The sequence below is a fragment of the Carassius auratus genome, chromosome 19, assembly GCF_003368295.1.
Source record: "Carassius auratus strain Wakin chromosome 19, ASM336829v1, whole genome shotgun sequence".
NCBI classification, from domain to species: domain Eukaryota; kingdom Metazoa; phylum Chordata; class Actinopteri; order Cypriniformes; family Cyprinidae; genus Carassius; species Carassius auratus.
The window spans coordinates 23,924,269-23,944,144 of record NC_039261.1 but is presented as its reverse complement, the minus strand read 5'-3'; the positions used below and the strand labels follow the sequence as shown (position 1 = coordinate 23,944,144).

At 35.3% G+C, this 19,876-nt stretch overlaps 1 protein-coding gene and 1 long non-coding RNA gene across 2 annotated transcripts in view; one reads left to right on the top strand and one right to left on the bottom strand.

Moving 5' to 3' along the window:
* Positions 1-19,876, bottom strand: part of LOC113119883 (syntaxin-1B) — a 37,639-nt gene that overhangs the window by 6,672 nt on the left and 11,091 nt on the right. The window contains exons 2-4 of the mRNA XM_026289597.1: positions 10,534-10,608; positions 9,485-9,584; positions 1,760-1,834 (exon numbers count right to left, since the gene is read on the bottom strand). Of these exons, the coding sequence (XP_026145382.1) occupies positions 1,760-1,834; positions 9,485-9,584; positions 10,534-10,608 (250 nt within the window). The remainder of the gene's footprint in view (positions 1-1,759; positions 1,835-9,484; positions 9,585-10,533; positions 10,609-19,876) is intronic.
* Positions 1-19,876, top strand: part of LOC113119894 (uncharacterized) — a 40,448-nt gene that overhangs the window by 14,948 nt on the left and 5,624 nt on the right. The window contains exon 3 of the long non-coding RNA XR_003294534.1: positions 17,536-17,626. This is a non-coding gene — a long non-coding RNA (uncharacterized LOC113119894). The remainder of the gene's footprint in view (positions 1-17,535; positions 17,627-19,876) is intronic.

Below are 19,876 nucleotides of genomic sequence, written 5' to 3'. Positions count from 1 at the left end.
TGGCACTAAAGTCATTGGTGGATCGAGCGGTTACAATGGAAGTGCATACACAATAGGTGTCAGACAAAGTGGTCCCAGAGTAATAACAAGTCCCTTAATCTCAGAAGAACAATAGATCTCAATGTCCACTTCAGCAGACAATGGGATTCACACTCCATTCAGTTCTAATGGAGCCCTGCACACCATCAGCAATAGATAGATCTCAAAGATCTCATGAAGTTGCTATCATACGGACCATCACTGTCGGTTACTTGCATGTAGAAATAAAAGAATAAAATCAAAACAAATCCCATTTATAAATTTTTTGTTTGTTTGTTAAACATTAGATGCATATTATATATGAATATAAAAATGATTACTACATAATAAATATAACAACTATTTATTTAATAATAGTAATAGAAATATATTATAAGAAACTGTATAACCCTAACCCCTCACCCTATATATAATAAATGTAAAATATCTAAAAAATTATTTATATCATATCTAAATAAAATATTATATATAATATGTAATATTATGTAAATAATAACAAATAAAACTAAATGATTAATACAAATATTTATAAAATAATAAATGTATAAAGACATATAAAATAATTCATTATAAAAATAAATGTATAACCCTAACCCTTACACTATATTTAATACATTTATTTTATTATATTATATTATAGCAAATACAAATAAATGTATGACCCTAACCATTACACTATATTTAATACATTTATTTTATTATATTATATTATAGCAAATACAAATAAATGTATGACCCTAACCATTACACTATATTCAATACATTTATTGTATTATATTATATTATAACAAATAAAATTAACAAGAACATAATAAATAACGAGCAAATAACAAATTATATAATAAAGAAATAAATAAAAATAACATTTAGTAAAAGTGAGTAAACATTGGTTTATTATAAAAATATGAATAAATATATAACCCTAATCCCTCACGCTATACATTGAAATATATTGTAAAATAATAATAATAATACATATATAGAATAATCGATAATAAAGGGTTTGTGTTGCTATCAGCTAATCAGTGTTGTCATAATATAATTATTTTATTCTGAGGAGATTAGTCACATGGCATTTACTGCTCAGGTAACTGGCTCTAAAAAACCTAAATCTGAAAACAAAGCTAGTAGAGTATCAGTCATATTTCTGATTGATCGACTGCCGGTGAGATGAATGAGAATGCTGACTGATAGCTCTCTCAAGTTATTAGACATTGATGTAATAAAAACAAGGACACTCATATTGTCATTGTGTTAGTTACTGAAAAATATTGTGCTTGGGGTGAAGTGCAACTTTTTGTCTTTTCTTGAGCGACTTCAGAAGGAAGGCACTTCAAAAGAGATTAGTCAAAAGCCCTACTTCTTAAGATTTTTCTTTCGCTGAACGCCCTTGGCCTCAGGTGGCTGCCTTCAGAATCAAAGATCGTGTCTAAATTAGCCTTGCCTACGTGATGATGAAGGTTTTGGGAGCTTCAAACTTGCAAATAGTCCTGAACTTTTCTAATTTTCTCACGCTATAAATTCAGAGTCAAAGAACACCTTAAGAATATTCATCATCTCAAACTGATCTCCGATCTGTTTCTTTGTTCATATATACAGTAGGAAATTAGTTATTCCTTAATGTATTAGAAAATTGAATGTTTGACTGCCACATCCACTACTTTTACAATGATTTAAGACTTTAAAAGTTCCAATAAAGTTAACATTTCTGGTTTTATACCTTTTAATTTAGAGCGCACTTTATTGGCTGTCTTCTTAATGTCAGCTGTGAGGTCCTCCAGCTCCTGCTTGGTCTCTGCAGGAAAAAACGCAAGGAAATACAAAAGAGAAGGAGTTTAAATGCATATCATTAAGAGTTCTAAATGTTAATGAGCTAGCTTGCATTATATATAGTGTACAATGTTATGTGACTATATAGATGGATAGAAATCAATTTTTTACATCTTACATCTTTTACATTTTACAATCAATTCATTTTTTTACACTTGAGAACATGACAAAAATATAGATGCACTACATTTGATCATTTAGGACTGGTGGCTCTTAGCAGGTCTCAGGTCATGTAACGTTGGTGCTCTTTTAAAGAGGAAAGCGAGGCGTCAGTGGTAAAGCGCTGGATGTGTGTACAGACTGCAGGCTGCAGTCATATGTTGATTGATAGTTACTGCAGTGCCATTCACTCTCTGGACTCCACCTCAGCCTTTTCAACTCCCACCTACACACGCTCCTCTCCTCTGACTAATCCAATCCCTCGCTGCTTTCTCTCATCACAGTCTGATGACCATCACATTTCTTAATGCCAATATCACTTTATCACCAGCGAGCCTTTATTAAGAGGAATAATGCACTTACAAATTCATGCTGAAATATTTGCTATATTATTTATGACCCTGGAGCACAAAAGCAGTCTTAAGTCTCTGGGGTATATTTGTAGCAATAGCCAAAAATACATTGTATGGGACAAAATTATTGAATTTTCTTTTATGCCAAAAATCATTAGGATATTAAGTAAAGATCATGTTCCATGAAGATATTTTGTAAATTTCCTACCATAAATATATAAAAAATGTAATTTCTGATTAGTAATATGAATAGGTAGGAACTTAATTTGGACAACTTCAAAGGTGATACTCTCAATATTTAGATTTTATTGCACCCTCAGATTCCAGATTTTCAGATAGTTGTATCTCGGCCAAATATTGTCAGATCCAAATAAGCCATAAATCAATGGATATTTTATTTATTTAGCTTCCAGGGTCACATATGTGCACGTTGACTGTCAGAGATTTTAGTTTAAAATTTTATCCATTGAACTGATGTGTTTTGCATTTCATATATTCATGTACACAACATATTATCACAAAATCAGCTAGGTTGAGGGATTTAGACACGGCGCCTCCTCCTGGCCATCAATATTGTGACTCCTGCTGATCACTTTCAGAGGGATGGACTGTGGGCGGCGGGTGGGAGAAGAGTGATAAATTATACGTCTATACATTGTGCTCCATAATTAATCACTTTGATTGTCATTTCATAGTATGTACGGGCGATTCCTCTATTAGGGGAACGTTTCTGTTCCCGTGGATGATTGCTTTTTAAGCTCTTAAAGGATAGATCGTAATAGCTTTTAACTTATTAATTGTGTGTCCTTAATGACTTTTTCCTCATTTTTAGGACTTCCCAAAGTTAATCTTCCCAGAATTCCTCTATTCTCCTCTTTAGTAATCCGATCATTAGCTTTTGGCTATACTAGGATTTATATGTTGAACCAAAGGAAGATGTTGAATTAACCAAATTGCTAAATGTATATATTTGCATATTAAAAATATATGTATTTATCATAGACTTGTAAAAACATGGGCGTAGTGTCTGTGACATCACCCGTAGGTTTTTGAAAACCTAAAGTAGGCGGAGCCATCACCATCTTGGCAGCGCATCACTGCGTGTCATCATTACCATATAATCGAAAATGGGCAAAGAGGCGGGAGCTGGTTGCTGAAGCCACGCCCACCTAGCACAACTGTGGTGACAGCCGCGGCAATCCACCTGTCACTCAAGTGGCCACACTCTTAATTATACAGAATTTTAAGGCTTAATTAAATTTAAACGGACAAGTAAAAAAAGAAATTTACAAGTCCATGTTTTTACAAGTCATTTTATATATATAAAATGTCTGGAAATTTGTTTAGGAAAATCTGCATAGAAATAAATGAAAAATTCAAATCAGTTACAAATAATTGTAAAAATGTATTGATAAATATTGATAATCTGCATGGAAATCGTATTTCTTATTTTAGATGAATACAAACTTTTAAAATAAAGAAATTAGTACAATTTGTAAATAAAATAAAATATAATGTAAAAGCGATTGCTTTTTTAGGTTTAATCTTATTTCCAAAACGTATTTCTTTTTCCAGAGAAAGAAACTTTTAAAAATAAATGTAAAAATAAATTAAATACTTAAATGATTGATAAATGTTGTTTGAAAAGTCTCTTTTTTGTTTTTTTTTTAAGTACGTGACTAACAAAACGTTATTGAAAGCACTTAAAAAGCAATGCTGTCATGTAAAACAGAAGATCTGTTTGGACACTGGTCTGTGTTAAAGTGCTGTAGTCAGGGTGTGGCCTGTTCCCGTTCATCGATTCAACAAAAGTGTAATGTATCTCCTGTCGCATCATAATATTTGCACACCGCTACACTATTGTTGTGCTTACAGCTAAATGCGGCCCTGCTCTTTCACGCTCTATGAAAACAAGCCATCGTCTCATGTCAGCTTTTTTTTCCTTTTCTTTCTGCTCATGTGGTCGAGAGATCGATCTGACCGATGACACTGTTTAACATGACATCTAACCAGCACTTTAATAGCTCTTGAATGTGATTTCATTTGTATTGGTTTAGCAGCTCCCGCAAATTTGCTGAAGCAGACCTGTTGCAGAAACATAACAGGTTTAGTACTCGTGCAAAATTATAGAAAATCTACCTGGTTATTAAAAATGTTTGTTTCTCAAAATATTAAAAAGATTTACAGATTCTGTCTAGACCAACTACTAACTACAAACTTTATAATATTTTATCAGCTGATGTTTATTTAATGAGAATGTACTAGAGATTAGTTATAGATAAACGAACTGCATGAACCTGAAATTCTGTGCAGCATATGGCGTTGGCTGATGTCTACCAAAGATTATGTAATTTTTTGCAGGGTTATTTGTTATTTCTGGCTACCACCTTCTGCAAAATATATTAGCACAACATTCTAACAAATACATACTTTTATGTGTGCTTCAGAAAATCAAACATGCAACACAAATCATCCAGACCGCAAAAATCAACCCCCAGGATTGGAAGTGTAGAAATGCTAACCGTCAAATTTATCACCCCTCAGCTAAGTGAACTACACATGGCTCATTTTTACCTGCTAATGTCACTCACCTGCAGGGCAACATGGGGAACATTTAAGGGCACTGCGCTGGAACTCTGATGGCTAATTTAGTCATTTAAGCTGATTGGGTGAAATGCATTAATGAACTAGGACAAAGAGCTAACCATTAGTCACCCGTAGAGCCAACAGAGGTTACAAATTCTGCTCAAGGTGACATCTGCAGCTGAAAATCTTAACAATCTGGCTTTTTTTTCACAAATGTTGCTCAAAGTTTAGCTTTGTACAGTAGCACTTACACAATAATGTAAAAAAAACTAGGGTGATGTCAGTAAAGGGATCATATAAAATGCTTTAGTTGTGCGCCGGTGGTATCTTAATGGAGAACTTGGGCTGCTAACATAGATGTTGTGGATTAGCATCGGGCAGTGTTGACCCAGAAATGTTACAGAGATCACAATAACACTGGATCACTTGAGGGCAAGGGGGATGGTATTGCAGCCTTGGTTAAGGATCTAAGCAGCAAACACGCAAACAAGTTCGCTTGATCCCAAGTAGAGGTGACCCAGCAACTGAGATTATATTCCTGTCATTGTATTCAAAGTTCGGATAAAAGGCATCGACTAAATGAAAAATGACAGAGCAGTGTCTGTCTTTGCCTTTTTGTATGGATTCCTGTGACTGAATTCAAAGCCTTGGCAATAAACCTTGAATACTTCTGTGTAGTGTTAATTTCGTCACCTATTTTTAATTTAGTCTTAGTCAAGTTTTAGTCGACTAAAAGTCTCGTCGTTTTAGTCAAAAGAAAACTCAAGGTATCTTAGTCAAGTTTTAGTTGATTAAAAGTCTTTTAATTTTAGTCTAGTATTAGTCAAAAAAAATTGTCTTTTTTTTTATAACACATTTTTACTGAGATTATTACTGATAAACATTTCAGTAAAAAAAGTGTTTCACATATCTCAAACATTGGTTAAATGTCATAATTACCTGACAAAATACACTTGTTGAATGATTTTTGTTTCTGGTTTTCAATTTCTGATTTAGGAGACATATTCACAAATCATCAAAACAAAAATTACTTTATTGATACTGCTTTTAATCATAATGCAAAGACCGGTCATCGGGACATAAGCTGTCATGTACAATAAAAGAGCCTGCGCAGTGTCAGGAAATATAATTTAACACAAAAAACCGGCCTAGACGGTGGACGAATTCTTTCTACACACACACTATTTTATTTCTTGATAACAGACCGCTGCTAACTATAACACACAAATATGGAGTCTCTTCGTTCGACCTAGCATTTCGTCGTCGCTCGTCACTCGTGTTCGCTTCGGGTGAAAACCTGTAACTTTAGCAACAGCGCGAAGCCGCGGACTCGTTCTGAATATTTTAAAGACGTAACAGCTGATGAAAAAGCAGAGACGATTGTAGGCGAAAATGAAGAGAGATTTTATCTTAGTTTTTATTTTATTCAAAACATTTTCGTCTTGTTTTTTTTCATCCACAATGCATGTTAATTTCGTCTTAGTCATGAAAAAAAAGACGAACATATTTCGTCTCATCTCGTCTGACGAAATTAACACTACTTCTGTACCTGTTATGCATGTCTATGTATAACATTACAAGCTCAATAAATAACAAAAACACACACAACACTACATACACTGGAACTGAAGGAGAACAATACAAGAAGAACAACTGATGTTAGACATAAATTACAATTTCATCTTATATATTTACTCCCATGTCGTTAAGCTGTGTGTAATTTTACGAAACTCAAAAGTATATCTTAAGCATAATGTCTGGGCATCCTTTTTCATAAAAGACAGCAGATGGTTATTTATACAACCAAAAGATACCATAAAAGTAGTCCATAAGACTACCAAAATGATTGATTTTGCAATTTTTGGAGCATGAATGTATAAATCACCATCCACTTTTGTCTCAAAATTTACAATTTTGTCTTAAACTGAATTAAATCAACTTAAACTTGTTGAGAGAACTCAAATATCTAACTTTAAATTATTAGTTAAGTCAATCATGAACTTATTTTAATAATTTCAAGAAACTAATTAAATGTGAAAGGTGCATCTTGGACGACATGAGGATGAGTAAATAATAAGAACATATTTTTGGTGCACTGTTACTTTAAGAATTACTTTTATTTAATAAGTTCTCCATCTCTCCTCGGGTTTCTGGTTTACACTGACACAGATATTGAGACAGACACTCAACTTCCACAGGTTTCCTTCATCCTTCATGCAGCATGGTGAAAACAGACAGGGAGGAGAGCAAAAGAAAGAGAACAGAAATAAAAGAAAACAGAAGAAAAACAGAAAATAATGTTCTTATGCATGCATGCAACAACTTAACAGAAACAAAGAAACCATGCAAAGAAATTGCATGCAGTCGAATGTATGAAACTGAGACAAAACTGTCAGACACAACTAGACTTCAATTATTAAAGATTCATCTATAGCAGATGAGTCATTCGTAGGCTGTGGATTTCTTGAACTAAGCCAGGCAGCTCAGAGGGCACACTTGGTTCAATAAGGCAAACAGCGTTTGTGGCAAAATGCCATTTGACAAAAAGGAACTGCAAAAATAATGACTTTGCATTTAGTTTAGCCACAGTTGCTTTTTAGCAAAAAAGTTGGATAAACATATTTTAACATCGGCAATGAGTACTTCACGTTTCTATTTGTCAATTTAGAAGCAATATTTGAGTACCTTTGCAAGTATCAGATTGAACGGAAGAATATTTTCTTATATATAATACCATTGTAACTTCACTGATTTTAAAGTGGATTTACTGCACATGCACACTTACTAAAGAGCTGCTCTGTCAGAATGACCTCACACATTAGTCACAGACAATACGGGAATGACTCGGACACTCGTAGACATTTGCTGCAACTGAAGACTGTTGCTGGGAAAAGATGAGCTGAGCAGGATTTTTTAGCAACATTTGAGGACTGAAGAAAGAGCCTCTATAGATGCAGTGTGGGCTGGTGCACTATGAGGTGTGTGGGCTGGGTCTAACAAACACTTAAAGTGATGTGGTGACAGTGCCTCTTTTGTAGAGTGGGTGGTGCAAATGTAGGTATTGGAGAAAGGCTTGAATTGGCTCACCAATGAGCTCATATATCTTGCCACACAGCTGCAGTGTAGTCATGGAGCTGGTGCTTTCCAAATGTGATAAATACTTTATAGATTTTGCAATCCTCGCAACTTTCCTGCATTATGACAGTATGCATGTATAACTTGCTCATTTTTTGACCACCCCAAAAAATGAACATTTGCTGGAAATTTACTAACCCTCGGGTTATCCAAGATGAAGATGAGTTTGTTTCTTCATCAAAACAGATTTGGAGAAATGTAGCACTGCATCACTTGGTGAATGGGTGCCGTCAGAATGAGAGTCCAAACAGCTGATAAAACATCACAATAATCCACAAATAATCCACATCACTCCAGTCCATCAGTTAATGTCTTGTGAAATAAAAAGCTGTGTGTTTGTAAAAAAAAAACGAATCCAAAAGTATAAGTCCTCTATCCATGTGAACATTTACTCCAGTAAAAACGTTGTCTCATCTGAATTAGGGGAGACATATGCATAGATCAATCACCGTCTACAAGCAAAAAAAGTTCTTAACAAATTTGTTGGTGGATATTTTTTAAGTTAATGCATTGATGGATTAGTTAAAACACAGTTTTTTTCTTTCACAAGACATTAAGTGATGTACTTGAGTGATGTGGATTATTTTTGGATTACTGTGATGTTTTTATCAGCTCTTTGGACTCTCATTCTGACGGCACTCATTCACTGCAAAGGATCCATTGGTGAGAAAGTAATGTACTGCTAAATTTCTCCAAATCTGTTCTAAGATTCAAACTCGTCTGCATCTTTGATGGTCTGAACGTGAGTGCAATTTGGTTTACTTAAAAATAAAAATTGCTCATGTATTCACCTTCTGCACATAAAATAGTCCATATGACTTTGAATTTATTAATAACTTTTGTTTTCATCTGTTCCCCATGGAAAGATTTTAAATACAGCACACAGGTGTTTTTTTTTCTTTAATAAAGCACAAACATATTTTTATGTCACATTTATGTAAAGAAGGTGAGTTAATTATTCATCTTTGAGTGAACTATACCTTTAAGGGCGAGCAGTATAGTAGACGAGCCAAATATATCCAGTGCATTACTGTTAATGTTGAAGACGTGGGTGCAGGTGATTGCTAATGTAAAAATGTGTCATCTTGCCCCGAAATAAAGATATACATTCACAAACATGTCTTCACGATGTGTATTTCCATGTGCAAATGGATGGATATGGGGAAGCAAAAATGTCAAATTTGCACCTTTTTTTTTAATACTGAATGTCTGACTGTCTCACTGAAGAGGAGACACATACAGTACATCAGTGTCCTTACAAAAGAACTACCTTCTAGGCAGAATGTTCATTTTTAAACCACATTAAATGCTTTTTTATAGATGCAGTGTATACGCTGAGATGGTATTTTCGATAAAACGGTTTGCTGATGGCTGGAACTCACTTTCATCAGGATTGGGTGCTGCAAGGATGGCACTGTGCTGCTTCTTGACCTGTTCTACATCCTCCGACAGCTTTTCAATACAGCCACGGATCTCCTCCACCTGTCAGAAGAACATGCGTTAAATTATGCATCAATACGGTGACATTTGCATCTAATTGCATATTGTCATGCTCTGTGACAAATAATATTAAATAATGTGAAAAAATTTAATATAATAGTATTTTTCTTATTACAATTCAACTATAATCAACTATAAAATATTTTATTATTTGAATAATACTTATTTATCTTATATTACAGATACCATATTATATCTTTTCATATACTGTAGAAACTAATTTGATATTAACGTTCATTTTTATCAAGTAAGCATGCAGAATCTAAACTGCATTAAAGTATGAACTGCATAAAAATCATGCTGGTATGGAATCCATGCCTTGATTATTTAAGAAGAGCTTTCTTTTGTTTTATTTTTTTAGCTTTAAATATTTAGAATCTACTGGGATTTACTTCAACTGTTTTCATTACAAATGATATTACAGTTTTGAGTATGTAAAGGCTGGAATACACATCTTTTGTACAGATTTTTGCCCGAATTTGCAGTGTAGATGAGCCAGACTTTGATTTTTTATTTTTATTTCTTTGCTTCAGATTATGAGTACATTCAGTCAGAGTATATCAAACATTTAATATTTTGAGAACAATACATTATGTTTCTGTGTGAATTTGCATTGTCTGGAACAACTTGAAAGTCTGGTAGTGTGTGATCTCTAGTCGTTTAGTATACGATGCCCAGTTTTTTTTTTTGTCTGTAAACATTTACAAAGTTGACAAGTTTATGATGTCTAGTGTTTTAAAATCTGTTCAAATTTCAAAAGTCATTTAGTGTGTTCCTTATTTAAGTTGAACTGGAAAATTGACAGAAGCACTCAAGTGGATACAACACTTGAAAAACCATACAAACAAAACCATAATTAGCAAATCAAATCAACTACATCTGCATACATAGTCATTGGATATGATGATATTTTCCTCAAGATAAAGTTTACCTGTTCAAAAAATTCATCCATAAAGTGATCTCGGTCGACATGAACGACTTCCTCGTCATCGTCACTGTCCTTAGCCTGTGACAAAAACAAACACACCACTTAAATGTCTTGATAATAATTTACATGGATTTGTTTAGCTAAAGTTTTTATCCAAAGCAACTTACAAATGAGGAATACAACAACATAAGTGATTCATCTTAAATAGACAGTAATATGAGACAAACAAAACTGCTCAAAAAAGAGAGAAAACATCAGTATTAATCATTCTTTGTTGCTGTGTTTGGTGGCATTACTCAATATCTTGCCCAAGAACATGGTAATATATTATTACTAATAATGGCCCAAAAACACTTATCAACACACCATGCTGCTCCTCCGCAATTGGGCTTTAAAAAAGTATTCGTATTCAATGCATCCAGACAGCTTCTCCATTTCTCATATAGGATAAAGTAGGGCAGCCTATAAACTAATGCAAATCACATGTTTTCAGATGAGCACACGGTGTCACATTTAAAAGATGGTTTGATTGTGTTCACATATTGGTATGAGAATTGGGGATAGCTGGAGGGCCATCTCAGATTAGCTGTATGGCCAATCCACACTGAGCAGAATATGACGTTCTCCTGTGTTTGTACCCATAAAGACCATCCCGTCTCCCAACATTTGTACCCTTTATGGGAACTAATAGCTCTTCATTTCAAGCAAACTGCTTTCCAGAGAGAAAACATATTATAGTGACAGTCAGGAGACTGAGAAGGAATCTTGTTTACTGGAAGACTGGTTCATATTCAGCAGTAATGTTGTAGTACTCAAGGCCAGTCTTGGTTTTGAGGAAACTCAAGGACATCTTTTGAAGGTCTTGGTCTTGTCTTGTTCTCCATTGTACTTGTACTCTGTCTTGTCTTAGAATTTTATTGGTCAAGACCACAATTGCGGTTCTTAAATTGGTGATGTCTGATTTATTTGTTGATTTATCAATTTTTATGAAAGTACATTTAAAAAAGCTTTTGCTATTCCAGCAATGGTCTGACCGGATGTGATGTACTTTAGACAAATATCATCGCTGTTTTATCTTTGCACTTGAAGTCATTCACCTGCAAAAATCACCTGCTTTGTCTGTAAATTGAACAATTATAAATAAACGAGAGCACATGAAAAAAACAAAGCATCTAAAATATAATACAGAGTGTGATTAAGCAATTGAAGTTATTGAAAGACATCAATAATGACTGTTTTGAATCAGGTTTCCCAAATGCTTGCTTTTCATAGAACAAAGGTTTACGACAAACGCAAGACTGTAAACAGGAAGTCGTGCATTTTTTTTTTGAGAGTTTTACAAGAGTTTTGGCAGTTCTCTGCCAATGCGACAATTTCAGATCTGATTTGTTTCGAACGTCAGATTCACTCAACTTGCACAGTAAAGATACTGTATGTGACAGTCCGACTGGATGTTACGTATTCCAATAAAAACTTTCTTCTTTAGCACCTTTACATCTTTAACACCTGCTATTTATGTAAAGTGGACAAATATAAATAAAGAAGTCAAATATAATTATTTTTTCTCTTTAACACTGTAGCCTTAGACATTACATGTTCCTTCACAAAAGTAATGGACGTAATGGAAGGCTTACTGAGTCGGTACTACATTTGAATTTACTTCGCAACCACTAAGAGTACACTTTATATAATGTGCATACGTGAAATTCAGCTATACTTCATCTGCCAAGTTATTACTGTCACGCGACCTACCAATATTAGTTGCATCACTTTACTGCCATTCATAAATCCTCTCCTGTGGCCTCATGGGATTGTAAAGTGTCCACTGAATCTACACTTTAGAATCCTGGCAAAAATACTAGGTCACTCAGGAACTTACTCTTCTTAACTTACTCAACTTACTTTTTTTTCTCTCTCGAATACTACGAATTAGGACATTATACTCTTTGGGACATGTAAATGCTAGAAAAAGCATAAAAAGCTCTTTAGGGTTACTTCTGTTTTAAACTAAAACTACAGTAGAATTAGAAGCTAAAATATTACTGCTATAACATCAACATAAACTGGTTTCCAAAAAAAATAAATTATAATTGTATAATAATATAAAACAAGTTTTATTTTATATGAACTGGGGGGGGGGTTATTTTGGTTTATTTTGTACTCTGCCATTGACTTGGATGACATCATTTTACAAGACTATAGGTGATTGATAACTGTTTATTTCTTGAGCTGAATGTTTTTAATATTAGATACTTCTACAGCAGTGCTATGCTAGACATAACTGTCTGCCAGCCGAGTGATGGATGCTTCAGCCTGCCTATCTGCAGCTAACGTCATTTAATTCATGCAGAGGCTATTTTCACTCTCCCGTCATCAGATAATGGCAATAAAGTCCCTTCCCCCAGGACCCAAGGTGAAATGTCCCATGCTTTTAACTTACTGACAATTGCTTATTGATTCAACATTTTAGCTACCCGTTTCTGTTTTAGCCCCCCGATTCTATGTATTTCCACATGACGAGTGGATTGCATGTCAAAGCACAATGAAATAGTAGCAGAAAGCGGCCGCTGTGTTGTCTCATCAGCCGTGCTAATGTTTACTCTCCTGCTTCTCTCCTTATCTGGCCGCTCCCTTCCCGAGCCCTGCCCTCCCTGCCCCCTCAGCATCTGGTTTCACGGGGAGTGGCTTTGCTGCTGGTCCCCTGCGCTGTATGTCTACCGTACCGCAGTATCAGTCGCTAATGACCTTCACAAAAAAAAATTCTATAGCAACAGATTTCACGTGCACGTGCCCCTCAGAATTCTGAGCCAAGTGGATTTTGAATGGAGCTTCCAAAAGACAAAAAATAGCTGAATAATATTTTTTTATATTTGATAAAATCACACCGGTATGATTAGATCATTCTGTGCGGCACAGCATCAGCTGCTAAATTCAAATCTGCGTTCGTGCTTTGGCTGACGCTGAGCCAGAGTTTGTACAGCGCTACATTATTACCAATCACACACGATGCTGTTGAGCTTAATGAATACAATGGCCAATCAGAGATGTCCAGATGAGTCATCGCTGAAACGCAGTGTTTTGTTCACTTGAACCCTTCTTTTGAAGGAAGATCAACGTTCGCGACGAAAACATATGTGCAAACTGTAATGGAGCAGAGATCAGTTAGTTCCTCACTTTCCGCGCTGACGCCGAGATCGTTTGCTTGCTTCAGTGAAAGTATAACGTGCCTAGCGTTGTCGACTCGTACATTACACGTCACGCGCTGATGTGTGTGAAAGCACGCACATATCCCGGGTCATCACTGGCAGTGTGAAAGTGCAAAATCTAGCGACCAGGGAACAATTGCAGGAACACTTTACCCCTGTATTTGCCGGAATGGCAGTGTGAAAGGGGCTTTGTTCACTGACTGAATTATCTGGCGAATTCTCTCATCAGAAACAACAAAGTGCAGATGTGCATATGAATGTAAGATATTAATTCCACAATGTAAACAGCTTCAGTGGTTTAAATGGGAGTTATTGGTAGTGGCTGAACTCCGGCTAGACTGAATGAAAATGTTCTGGTACTTAAAGGTGCTGTATGTAGGATTGACACCGAGTGGTTTAACTAGGTATTGCAGTCCAAATAAAAAATATTGGAGAGGGTTTTTTCACCCGGCTCCTCTTCCTCAGGCTTGACAGTCAGGTTGCCAGATTGACAACAGGAACGAGTGCACTTGACTATGAATGAAATTAAATGCGCTGTGTTTTCCACCAACTGGCAACCCGGGGTACCAAAATACAATAGCAGACTGGCAGTGGGCGGGTTTCACAAACCAAAACAAAGATGACATTTTCGGTGAAAGATGATCTTTGTTTCTTTAATATCTGCAAACATATTATGGCATTTTTATGCTTTTGTAGAGACAAAAACGTACATACAGCACCTTTAAGTAAAAAGTCGGTGTGACGAGTGGGGATTGGCCGAGAGCCGTGGGAACGGGGTGAGGCCGTGGAGTGATTGGAAATGAATGACACCTGCGACACTCACCGGTCTCAAGTCCCACGGAGGAGATGGAAGGATAAAAAAGAGAAGCGACGACAGTGAAGGACGATAGAGGACCAGGCCTGGATTTTAGTTGTGTTTGGTTTTTGTTTGGCATATTTGGCGCTGTTTTATCTTTATTTTATTATTAAAGTCATTTGATTGTCCGCCGGTTCCCGCCTCTTTCTTCCCATGAAAGAACATTGTTACAGTCTGGTTTTTATGTGTAGTTAATAGATTACACTATTAGTCTACTTTGCCCATCACCATTAATTGATCGAATAACAAAGGTGCAAAATGGACATAGGCTACAGATATTTGAGAATCATAATATTTCTTAATATAGTTAACACGTTTGGAAATATTTCGAATAAAAAGGAAAAAGGAAAACATAAACCTCTATCAGTTATACAGTGCTGCCCCCCATGTGCCCCCTCAAAAATCATGAGCGCATGACGCCCCTGACTGAAGCCTTCTACCAGTGTAGTTAGTGTGTGGGTGATGGAGGATTCTGCAAATGCTGGTCCCTTTTTTTTTTTTTTTGGAAGACACATTTTACAAAGCTGGAGAGCACAGGTCTGGGGGAAGAGTTTGGAGACAATAAATCTCCTACGATGTTAGACAAGGTTCACAGTGGGACAGCAATAAACTATTCATATCTGCTTTCATCTCTTTTGCTGTTGAGTGACAAGAAAGGATTCTATGCTCGAACAAGGGGAGACATTTTAGAGAATTGTTTTTGAGATCTATTTAGTGCTTCCTTAAAATATGTCAGCCTGGAAATGACTACAACAGAATGGAGATTTATATCGGCTTTTAATTAAGTAGCTTAGGATTCATTTGCTATGAAGATTATGGGTGCCATTATTAGTCATCGAACAACTGACTACTTAGTTGTTGTTTTTTTCAGATTTTATATATAACACACACACATGCACATGCTGGGCTTACATGTTTTACGTGGACTCTCCATAGGCTCCATAGACTCTCCATATATATATATATATATATATATATATATATATATAATATTATATATACGTATATATATATATTAGGGATGTCAGTTTAACTTGATAAATTGGTTCTGGAACAATTAAGCGATTAAAATATTTTAATGCAATTAACGCACTAGTCCCACCCCCAAACCTGTACATCATCTTACATTTCATACAGTTGACTGTTGACAAATGTGATGCAGTGATATTGGGGAAAGATATTGGGGAAAAAATGCTCCTGTATTAGCAAGGAGAGTTGTATCACACGAGTGCTGTTTTTATCCCAAACATACCGAGTGCAAATATGACTTATGACAACAGTACAGTAAATAAGAAGTAGATATTGTTATATTTTAAACACAATATTATGTGTTTTTGCTCTTTTTTTTCAGGGAATATATTACCTTTTAAAGCCATAGCAGAATTGTTGTGTTTCTCCAAACAACAAAGCGGTGTTTAGTTTCTGAATGAATCCGAGTTTTGATTAATCGTATGAACCAATGGTTGGAAAGCCCATTCATATATGGCACTCTTCCACTGTGTGGTACGACTCTGCGCGGCTCATTTTGCGTTTCCACTGCAGTTTAGTACCGCTTTAAGTAGGCGGGATTATAAAACCTTTTCATTCTGCATCACTCCGTCAAGGTCTCGCTATATCCGCGCCTCGGGCATCAACGAGAGAAATGTCTGTACTTCCTCAACAGACCATGAAACATCATTTTGTGGTTGTTGAAAGAAGTTGCGCTCATTCAGGACAGTTGCGTTCGATCCTTCACTTGCTGTGCTGATTTAAATCTAGCGGGTCTGTTGTGTCTCGTGCAGCAAGTCAAATTTTTATTATGTCTTCATCTACTCAAACCTGAATGACATACTTTCTTTTGTGGAATATAAAAAAAGGTATTTTGAAGACTGTTGGTAAAAAAGCTGTTTTGGTTACCAATGACTTCCATTGCATGAACGGAGATGTCTCAAATGATCTTCTTTTCCATAGTTTATATTGGGCTGTTGTATCCTAAGCTATAAGACCCTATATGTAATCAATTTTATGTTGAATGAAATTAAATATTTATTTCTAAAGCTACTTTTTGTAATGTCTACTTAATTCATTCTCATTTAAGACAAAAGTACATGCAAATGCCATTTGCGATTTAATTATATCAATTATTAATCAACATATTGTCACATTAATTAGATTTAACATTATCTATTGACAGCCCTAATATATAGCTGTAAGATTTTTACCCCAAAAAATTAAAAAGAAATCTCAGTAAGACTAATCTCACTATGCTCACTAAGGCTGAATTTATTCAAAATATACAAATAAAAATTGCATTCCTAAAAAAATACACTAAAACAATAAAAATAGGAAATACTGTTTCAATTTAAAATACTATTTTCCTATTTTAATGTATTTGAATTTATTTTAATTGCTGCTTAATATTTTGTGGAAACTGATGCATTTTTCAGGATTCTTTTTTTAATATAAAGTAAAAAAAAGAATTTACATTCAAGCATTTACTTGAAACCTTTTGTAACATTATAAATATTTTAACTGTCACTTTGGTTCAATTTAATGCCTTGTTGATTGCAATTTCTTAAAAAAATAAAAATAAACCTCACTAATCCCGAACTTTTGAATGAATGTAAGTTTATATTCTGATGTGTTCAGCAGTACTGCTATAGTTAGCGTGCTGACAGCATGCTGTTGCATTTGGCCATTGTGTGGCATCTCATGCTGTTTTTTGGGCGTTTCACAAGCTGGTGTGTCACCTTAAAATAGTTCCATTTTTAAAAACACATCTTTCTATGAAATGCATTCTGCAAGCTATTTTTGCACACGAGGAAGATATTCATATCAAGGACATGGGAACCCATTACCAGTCTTTCATGGCTGATTATTGCGACATTTCTCCATTTTATCCATAGCAACCTAAACAGCATTCAAAGTATTCACTTTATCAGTTCTTTTATTCTTGCTTTGCAGGAATGCTAGATGAGAACCGTGAGAATGAAGGGCAGAAAAGACACTTTCCTCAAAATTCACAAAACAAATGTCCTTTATGGTTCAAGTCAAGGTAGGACGTATTCAATTCAATCCAAATATAGAAATACACTATTAAGAACCTTGAGAGTCATCTTTTCCACATGATACATTGGCTTCTTGTCTTTTTAAAAAAGAGCACCACTGAATGCTTGGGGATATGTCACATCTACTCACTGCCAGCCTTATGACAGATTCTCTGCAAAACTACAGCATAAGCAACCCAAGGTCATTATAGTCTATCTGGGACCACAGCAAACATCTGAGATTGATTTGAAGTAAGGGATATTATACAATCAGAGGGTCATTATAACAAAATAAACCCAGTCGGGGTGATCAGAGGATCTAGGCTTGTACCACCCTGAGAGGGTTTGTTTAGCGATAATGAGTGACTGAATGTACATTACCCGCTTGTTACACGGCTACTTAACAAAGAATTAAATACATGGACTTTGTAATGTTTATTTGAGGTTAAATTATTTTAATTAATCCTATTCTTGTACAGGCCACAGATAGGTGAGAAAACACAAGCTCCGCTGTGAGGGGAAACTACATACTACATGACAAAAACTATAACAAACACAATAAATCAAGATTGTGAGTGACCTGTAGCACTTATTTATAATGTCTAATATTACTAGTATGTAGATTACCATGAACTGTGTAGGTTCACCAATATGCAAAATTATTTACATGGCAAAGACTAAATCAAAATGTAGCAAGTCTGTAAATGCATAAACTACAGCAGGGCATATTAAATGTATTTTGGATCCTATTTTATTTTGACCTGTCTAAGTTGACATCTGTCTAGATTCTACCAATTAAAAGAGGTAATTGTGCTCTAAAACCTATATTTTTCCAATTTCCATAGCCTTTGACATCGACAAGAAACAATGCTGGAAACTTCTTCTCCTTTTAAAAGTTTATAAGCCTATTTTTATCCTAACTATGCATAATTATATAGTTTAGCATGTTTTTTTCCTCTGCTGTCACCAAACCTGTCGGACAGCCCACCGGTTAAGAGCCTCTTCAATGCAGTATACAAGCTGTATAGGTACAAAATATTGCAGCAAAAGATACTAAGTAACACCCCAACTATAAACATACAGTTTAATATGCATATGTTGAAAACAGGAACCAGCAGTGGTTTGGGATGCAAGCTAAGAATGAGTGCATTGTATGATGATTAACATGTGCACCAGCCAACATAGAAAAACATGCTACAACATCATCTAGCTAGCATTGCTAATTACAAGCTGATGTTTCAGTATATGAAGAAGTATGCAGAGATCTTGCCGTACATGAGTCATTCTGAATAGGACTAGGAATATGTCTAAAGAAATTGGGCTGATGTTTCGGTCTGTGTTTTAAGACTATTTATGACTTTACAGATGTTTTTTTTTTTTTTTATCTAAAGCAAGTCACATTCCAAGCAAGGTACATTTGATCACTTCATGCATTCAGTGGGAACTGAATCCTTGAACTCTGGGCAAATAGATTTTCATTAACTGTGTCTGTGTATTTTGTAGGGATTTTATTACTATCATTTCTGAATCAGATTGTGAGAAATCCCAGTGGCACACTGTTGCCCTATTTCACCAGGAGGAAGTTAGATCAGGTAATTGACTCACCTACATAAAAAATGTCTGAGATGAACAACTTCCATTTCTGCATTTGGCAGATGCTTTTTTTTTCCAAAGTGACTTACATTACATTCAGGGTTCATTCCTTTCTCGGGAAACAAACCCGTTACGTTAACGTAGCATGGAGGATATGAATCCAGATCCTTCCCTGATATTTACCTTTAAATTATTCAGGGCCTCCCTTTTATGCTGTCAAGATGAAATGAGATTTGTTGACTTTGTTGCCACTGCTGGTTACCATCTAACTGAGCTGATTCTGCAAGACTGAGTGTATCACATGAGATTAAGTGACCCTGAATTTATATCCCACCTGGTGTACAATTACCAAAAATGAAATCAATATAGTCAAATATTCTTATATTAGACTTGCTGGTGTTAATGGTATATTTTGCCAACCAGATGTACCATAACTAGACAGGAAGCCATTTTGTTTTAGCCATTTTATTGGTGGTGTTAAGGACTGGTGGGTGGTGTGCAGCAGAGAGGACATGACATTGTCCCTGCAATAAAACTGTCCTCACAATACACTGCAGGCGTAGTCGTACCCACGCAGTGATTGGAATACAAACACAACTTGGCCATTTATGCATTTAGCTGTACATGCATGCATTGCTTTAATATGTCACAAAGTTTCTTTCATT